General features: G+C 40.9%; 1 protein-coding gene across 1 annotated transcript; it reads right to left on the bottom strand.

The window, feature by feature from the left end:
- Window positions 1–55: 55 nt before the first annotated feature.
- Window positions 56–8,639, bottom strand: LOC308696292 (RNA-binding protein MEX3B). The gene is made up of 3 exons (XM_081374829.1): window positions 8,182–8,639; window positions 7,298–7,763; window positions 56–3,860 (listed from the first exon to the last, which is right to left on the bottom strand). Exons 2-3 carry the CDS (start codon window positions 7,725–7,727, stop codon window positions 2,539–2,541), a joined length of 1,752 nt encoding a protein of 583 aa, XP_081230955.1. The 5' UTR covers window positions 7,728–7,763; window positions 8,182–8,639; the 3' UTR covers window positions 56–2,538.
- Between the last annotated feature and the right edge of the window lie 274 nt (window positions 8,640–8,913).

Here is an 8,913-nt window from a genome sequence, read left to right as displayed (position 1 = left end):
ACTTGTAACTTAACATTAAGATGAAAATGAGTCAAAATGAAGAAAAAACATTTTTGGGAACACAAAATTCTTCACTGTTATTTTTTAACAACAACAACAACGTTCAAATTTTTATTTTCTTGATCACCACAGAAAATAATTTTGAATAGTATTTTAACAAAGTATTTTTGGGAATACAAAATATTCTTACCTGCTATCTATTTATTTATTTTAAGTAAACTTTTTTGTAATGTTGATTCATTTAAAAAAAAAAAAAAACTTTAAACAGCAGAAACATTGATCAAAGCAAACTCCGTTCACATAGTTCTATTATCCCACACGTTACACACACCTTTAATATCACTGCGCACAGAAAGGAAGACACGGATACAAAGGTTTATTGTTTTACAGTACAAAAACAAAAACAAAAAAACAAGATTTTATTAAAGAAGCATAAAAAATAAAACTCTTGATACATTTCTTATAACCGTCAAGTCAGCTCAAATTATACGTGTATACAATTGTTCCAGCTCACGGTTAAAAGGTCCATAAACTTTCAAATAAAATATATTTCAATTTTAAATTTCTTCAATAATTTTTTCTCATTTTGTTATAAATTGCCTATATGTTGCACACAGGAAAAAACAGAAATATGGAAAATAAAGATAAATTTGCTGTAATAAAAGGGTCACATTATAATCTGGGATATTTATGTCAAGGTAAGCAAATAAATTGTAAAAATAAAATGTGTAAAAAAGTTTTTTTTTTTTTTTGTCTTTTCATTTTTAGAAAATTATTAGCTAATGCCTCATGGCTTCAAGACATGCAGAGTTTAACTTACAAATAATGATACATGTTTTAAAAACTACATTAAGTTGTACTTTTTGAAAACAAATCCCAATGATTGTATTGAGGATATTTACAATTAGGCCTGAAAGTCTTATTGAAATAACTTTTGGTTCGGCGTACAAAAAGGATTAAAGCAAAGAACGTAAAGGAGAGCAAAAGTTCAGGGCAAAACAAATGATTCATGGGAAAAACAGTGTCTGTCGTCGTTCCAATGCAAAACTGCCTGAGATTCGCCTCAGTTAAACCCTGTTCGAAGGGAAACGATTCAACTTCAGGTCAAAAACCACGAGTGATTCTTCACTGACCTTCATCGCCAAAACACGTCACTCACACACACACACACACACACACACACACACACACACACACGAGTGGGAAAAACTAGTCTTGTACCTTTACACTAACTCAGATTCTGGGGAAAAACCGGCTCAGATTAACGACACGTCTCTCTATACAAATACTCTCGTCCGAAGTGATTCACGAAATCTGGAAGAGCGGAGAAGGTTCGTCACAATCTTCGTTTCTCGGCGGCGAGTTTCGCCACCAAGGCACCGTTTTCTGGCACTATCGATCACTTCAACACGCCAAAGAAAAGAGGAAACGGCGAGTCAAATGAGGAGTAAAAAAAAACGAGTTGCGTGATCTTTAGAGAAAGAAACCTGTACAAAATCATGCAAACCCAACAACTAAACCTCTTTCATAAGATCCCTCACTGAAGTGTACGGAAGCCCTGCGTGATTTAGCTGCCACACGGACTCAGTCGGGACTAAAAATCCTGTTTATTAGCGTTTCGCGTACGCGGGATGACCTGAAGTGTAGTGTGTAACCGGAAGCCCTTTAGAGTGTGAATTCATGGCTTGTCACTCACGTTAAAAAACCGTTCATCATGTTTAACGGCGGGAACCTAAGTGCGGGAACGCTTTAACCTCTTACGAGGGCCGGAAGACACTTTTACTCCAGCGAAAGAACATTTCAATGTGTCGCAGTGCACAAAAAGCGATGGCTCTCACATACACACACACACTCACTCACACTCACAACAGAGAAACATTCGAGTAAACTTACAAAAACCTCTTGATAGAGGGCGCCGTTCACAACAGGTGAAGTTTCCACACGTCCACGTTTAACTGTGAATACCAGCGACCCTGTTTCAGGAGTGTGGATTGTTGGAATGAACTAACGTAACGTGACGTTCGTCCCAAAACATCAAGGAGCGTGAATGTTTTTAAGGTAGTGTGGCAAAAAAAATGCACGGTTATGATATTTATAACATGTACTATTCTATCAGAGTCAACATCAACTAGTACGTCAGATACGTATAAATATTAAGCATTAATATCTCTGGTGTTTTGGTCTAAATGAACGCAGTCTTGCGTTTCACGCCGCCGTCGTCGTCGTCGACTGCATTTAAAAACAGAATGCGGAAAACAACAAGATCTTTAGAAAATAATTTAAAAAACGACTACAGCGGCGGCAACCCTCTAAAAACAAACGCATTAGACAAAAAGTGCAGCGTAAAATACCTGCGAGTAGAAAAAGTCAAGAAGCATGAATGGAAAAAACCCCATGGGAACATGAACGGCTAGGATTACGCAAGTACTTGAGTGGGTAATAGTCATTTTCGTTTCATCATCATCATCATTGTTATTACTGTTGTCAATAAATCAGAATAGTGTCATCATATCTAATAATTACTCAGTCTTTAATAGTTTAGGAGAAGATCCGGATGCACTGCGAGGCAGGAATGTGGCACACGGGACACTCGGGCTCTTGCGACTGGCAGATTTGCCCGGCGCAATCCATGCAGAAGAGGTTGTGTCCGCACGGGACTAGCGCAGCCGTCACTTCGCTCTCGCAACACACGTAACAGTCTCGCGGCACCATTCCGGCCAGGGCGCCCGCTTTCAGGCGACCCAACATAGTAGAGGCGACACCAACGCCACTTCCGCCGCCTTCAGAGTCAGTTGGCGAGCCACCCGGGAGCGAAGACCCCGAGCAGGAGGAGTAACCGGTGGTGCTTCCGCCGCTACTGCTACTGCTACCGCCTGAGAACGACCCGCCGCCGCCACCGCTCGTCTGCAACCAGGAGAGGGCGCTAAGCGGGTCGCTTTGAGCGCGGCGAGCTAGCGGGTGATCCGGGTCGGGCGATAGCCGCGGGGTTACGGCGCCGTTGCTAAGACCGCTGCTGTTGCGCCGAACCGGCTGCTGTTGTTTCGCGCCGTTCACGAACGGAGCCCAGATGTTAGCGGCGCCGAATTCAAAACCCAAATCTTCGGTAGTCGCCGGCAAATTTGGAGTCGAGTCGCCGCCGGCGAATGAGAAGCTCCCGCCGGCGCTGCTCGTGCTAAAGGGGCTTGTTGGGCTTCCGGCGTCTGCCGCGCGGCGCGTCACCGAGAACGACTCCGCGGCGTTTGATAATGACATTTTGCGTGTGGATTGGTGGAGTTGCGATGGAGGAGGAGGCGGAGCCGAATGAGTTGCGCGCGACCAAAGCGCGCCGCTAAACCCGAGCGCCCCGAGCCCTTCTAAACTCACATCCGTCCCATTGCTGTGGAAGTCGTTATCGCCCTGGAGGTCGACGAATGCGCCGGTGCGTAGCGTGATGTGCGTTTCAATCTCCTCCCGCGCGCGGTCAACGTTCTCCGGCATCCCGGTGACCTCGAACACCGGGTCTTTCTCTCGGCTCGGCGTCACGATGTAGGTGTGCGTTTGCTGCTGGATGCGTTTGATCGTGGCTCCTTTGGGTCCCACCACTAGACCCACGACTCTGTAGGGAACGCGCACCTGGATGGTGGTCTGTCCCGGGAGGTTTGGCGGGCCGGGAAGGGAGCCACTAGTGCCAGGTCCGCTAGCGCCCGCTTTGCAGCGCGAGGCTCGTATCATGGAGAAGTGCTCGGCTGCTGAGATGATCTCACGCTTCGCCATCTCCACGTCCTCGCGGCGACCCGTCACGATGAACACAGGCTCTTCGCCTCTAACGGGGGTTTTGATGTAGGTGTTTGTTTTTGCACGCAAAGCTTTGATCTTGCAGCCTGCAGAAACAACAAGAGAAAAACATTACATTGTTGAACTGCATTTAGAGCGCATGCTTTCACTGTGTGATTTAGTCCATTAAAAAGCATTTAATGCCCTCAATATTCAAGATAAGGGGCAAAAAAAAATACCTCTCTATGTCTTATATTTATATCACTTGATATAGGCAATATCACATGAATAGTGCCGTTTTTTTCTCCAAATATCAGCATTACAAATGTGATTTTGATTTTATACAACAGTTCAATAAACAAGAAGTTAATTAAAAGACTTATATTTTAGACACAATATTGCCGGTTTTTGCTCTATTTCACCAACAAAAATAGTTCCAGACAGACATAGGACCGTTTCGCGCTCCTGAGCAACACACAGTGGCGTTTTGTTACTGAATGAACGAACGAATCGGTTGAATGAATGATTCTATGACTCACTTATTAGGAGTCAAATGCTTCGTTACGTTTAAATGAATCGGTTGAATCTCAATGACTCACTCATTAACAGTGACTTGCTGCCACCTACTGGTAGTATTAATTTCACATTTAAAGTATGTTTTAATTTTTAAAATCATCTCAAATATTCAACATTTTATGTTTAAAACATCAAAACATTCTTTTTGCATTTGTAACAGCAGTTTAAATGCATCTAAACTGCAAAGATTAATTTTGTTGATACTGATTTCATTTGATTAGTAACAGCCCTATTGTGTCTTATTAATTTAATTTATTGATTAAATGTAAGAATTTGACACATATTCATGAGATAATGTTCCATCAAAGTCTATGTACACATGTAAGATAATAAAAATCCATGCTTAAATTTATCATTGCGTATTTAAACTAAATTTAATACAAATGCATGCTTTAATTCAAAACTCTTTATAATAAAATTATGAAGAATATTAATGTACTCACTAATAAAATTATTTAAAATAATTGAGACAATATGGTATATCTGTTCATTTTTGTTTAAATAATTTAAATAATCTAGCAAGAACAAAAGGTTGAATAATAAAAGCAAAAGGGAATTATGACATATTAATGTATATATTTTAATCATTAATATAATATACTGTAATTGTTATATTCAACATCAATAATAGTGACACTTTTTCGATCAAGTGTAATCAATTAAATAATGCCCAAATAAATATCCGTAAGTAAACCATTTAAAATTAAATAAACATATACACACACACATATATAAAACATTAATTATATTATTAATTTTTAGTCACATGCTACAGGTTTTAAATGGATCATGAAAATGACATGATTTAAATTAATTAACAATAATAATTAAATTAACATTTTGATGAGATTATTTTAATAGACAGACACACACACACACACACACACACACTATATATATATATATATATATATATATATATATATATATATATGTATATGTATATGTATGTATGTATATATATATATATATATATATATATATATATATATATATATATATATATATATATATATATAAAAATAAAATTATTTTATTTTTAACTAGCAAATGTAAAAAGTTTATTTTAGGCACATTTATACAACACATTTGAAATAATTCCAGTATATTATTGATAATTAAAGCCAATTACAGTGACACCTCATTGACTACCATAAATCAAATTGCATAATCAGGTCACATGTTGTTGTTGTTCAGTAGTGTTCTGCTATGTGCTATAATTATGAAGATGATGTGCACAAATTATGCAGTTTTCTAATGAACTCATTAATTTTTTTTAATTAATTTGTCAAAATGAACTAACAAAAGACAAAAAGTTAAATAGAAAATATTTAATGTGTACATAATACTTCAATATAACAGCTCCAGTTTATTGTGAAGCACTTTGGGCAACTCGTGTTCCATTAAACTGTGCTATATAAGAATGAAGATAATATCATCGTCAATAAGTGACACTATATTATAGTTTTATCGATCACGTGTTTCCATTGTTAGCAAACAGAGGCGCACTGTTCCTTTAAATCCGCGAGGCTTCTTTCGCTCAGCCAATGGCGCGCGTGCTCGGTGACGTCATAGCGCGAGCCTGAACGCATGGCAGTTCAAACAAAGAGAACAATGCCGCTTCGGGCCAAAACCTCGCGGCTCGCGCATAAATCACACTTGTTTTACACAAACACACATAATGCATGGACTCAGTTTAATTATTTTAGCAGGCGCGTGCATCAGACGGCGCGCGCGTGCTGAAACACGCCTTAGCGTGGCCCTGTATACTTGCATAACTCATATCCTCACATGACCCCAGTGCACGCAGAAGAGCGGATAACGCTCAACTAAACGCGATCAGAGATCAATAATCAGCAGACAGTGAGATGGGCGTGAGGCCCGTGAATCCGCATCGGTCGATACGAGTCTCTTTTGTCTGGTTTCGAGCGCGAGACACGTCCAGACCCCCTCCTCCCTCTTCAAACCCCTCCTCCAACACTAACAACAGAGCAGAACATCCATCGACACACTACCGATGTCTATACAGAACAAATATCGGCCAAACCGAAAAAAAGTACGAAAACACTAATGCATGCATGCAAAAACACTAACAGAAACATAAAGCATGTGCGACTGGCCGCTCGCTGACCGCTTATAACGCTCAACTATTGTTCTGATGCTGTTGCATTGTTTATGATGCCTAGGAACAGAAAGGAAGGCTTAAATCTTAGTAAATATTCAAATGTAGGTTTTGCATGTAATCTCAGACATCAATAACACTATTAAAGTGAGGATTGTTCGAATGCAGTGCGTTTACTAGTTATGCTCTCGTGGAACAAAGAAAAGGTAAACATTCACTTTTCAATGCAAATACGCGATGAACAATCTCAGACACGACTGGTACTAGTGTAAGATTGTGTTTTATTGTTCAAATGTTGTTTATAATCTCTCGGAATATAAATCGTCTTATTAAAATATTAATAATTTGCATGCAATGCTTTTTTATTATTCAAATGCATTGCATTTCTTGTTTATAATCTCTTGGAACATAAACAAATAATCTATTTAAAATGCAAATAGCTATTTGAAATGCTTTCCCTTTGTTCAAATGCATTTAAAGTAGTTATTTGCATGCAAAATATTATTTTAATAACGGTGTATATTCTTTATCTATCTATATCTATATATATATATATAGAGAGAGAAAGTATAATCTCTTGGAACATCCACAAATAATATTATTAACATGCAAATTATTACTTGCAACGCATTTAAACAAAAGGAAAGCATTGCAAGTAGTTATTTGCATGCAGACTGTTATTTAAATAACTACTTGTGTAAAAAGAGACTATAAAGAAATGCAATGCCTTTGAACAATGGGAAAGCACTGCATGTATGTGTTCTGCTACTGGTCAGTCTCAGACAGCACTGGGACGTGTTCCTCTTGTTTATGGTCACATGTGAGTGAGTGTTGCAGTGAAGTTACCTTGTCTGCCGACGATCTCCGCCACATGCTCTGACGTGGGCACGGGCACACACTCGGTCATGTTGACACTTCTCTTGCGGAGCACCGAGCTTTGTTCCCCGAGGATGGAGGAGGAGTGCGGGCTGGCCATGTGGTACCCGTACTCCGGAGAGGGCGAGCAAGAACCGGGAGATTCCCGCGAGCCGTTCGCGTGCTCGAGCATCTGCAGGTCCACGTACCCCCCGGGACCCCCTCCGTTACAGTTCTCCCCGGCGGTCCCGTCCAGACAGTCCACCTTCTCCAATGACATGCGTGACAGCTGATCCAGGGCGAAGCGGAGCGCCTCCTGATGCTCCTCGTCCCGGGACTCATGCTCGCTCTCCCGGGCCCCGGTGCTGCTCACAACCATCTCGTGATCCATGATATCGGGATGAAACAAGGGACTGGGCATAGTTATCCCGCGTGTGCATCAGACACCCAAGCAAAACTAGAAGAAATAACACATTAAAACCATTAGAAGTGACATAAACGGCTAAAGCTCGTGCGCGTGTTGTTTCCAAATTCGCGTCTCTTTTGTCTGTATTGTGAGCTTTAGCTCCGCGCGCGCGACTCACTTACTAACGGCTATATTTCTTGACAAGCGGCCGTTGTTACATATAGTTAAAGCAAGTGACCACGACACTAAATCGGTTTAATAGTATGAGTTATTCTTTTAACGAGAGATATGAACGTTGAACGCGAAGTGTTGTTGTTGTTGTTAGCCGAGCCGCTAGCCGGAGATGATCAGTCACATTGTCGCCTTTGTTTGTGGATCTCAGGCGCGCGCGCCACGCGGACAATCAAACCGGGCGTTACGGAAACCGGTGGAAGGGAAAGTCACGGTAAATGCCGTGAGAAAGCCTCACCTTAAGTCCTCCCGCGCCGCTTGCCGCTCTTATCTCGTGTTTTCTGGAGGATGAGGGTGATGATGATGCTAACCGCTAGCGGAGCTGCTAATTGTTGGGGGGCGGTTGGAGAAAAAGTCCGTTTTAAAAGCATCAATAAAGGAAATCAAACTCCAGCGCGCGGTAAAATCACGCGTCCCGCCTCGACGCCGCTCTGCTCATTGTTTTCTGGCCGTTTTCAACGCGAGAGAGGAATAGAGCGCGTTCTCCCGTTCCTCCGGTTCACCGTCTTTGTCTGTCTGTGTGCAGACGCACGCCACGCTCTCTCTCTCTCTCAACCGTCTCTTTCTCCCTCTCTCTCTCTCTCTGTCGCTCACTCGCCGTCTCTCTCTCTCTCAACCGTCTCTCTCTCTCTCTCTCGCTCACACGACGCTGACGTCACCCGGCGCACAACAATGGGTTCAAAGGCCACGCGCTGCGCTTCTGGAAGCGAGTATTTGTTCCTAAATTAATAAATATATAAAGGTTACATTTATAGTATCGTGAAATATTCTTGCGATTTCAAAATAACTGTTTTCTATGTGAATATATTGTAAAATGTAATTTATTTCCTGTGATCAAAAGATTTTCTAACATTATTCACTACCGTTTAAAAGTTTGGGGTCAGTAAGAAAAAAATATTAATATTAAAACTTTAATTCAGCAAGGGCGTATTAAATTGATCAAAAGACATTTATAACGTTACCAAAGATT

Source organism: Scardinius erythrophthalmus (genome assembly GCF_964197995.2).
Source record: "Scardinius erythrophthalmus genome assembly, chromosome: 9".
NCBI lineage: Eukaryota > Metazoa > Chordata > Actinopteri > Cypriniformes > Leuciscidae > Scardinius > Scardinius erythrophthalmus.
Note: the sequence above shows the minus strand (reverse complement) of the source record. Positions and strands in the feature narration are given on the sequence as shown.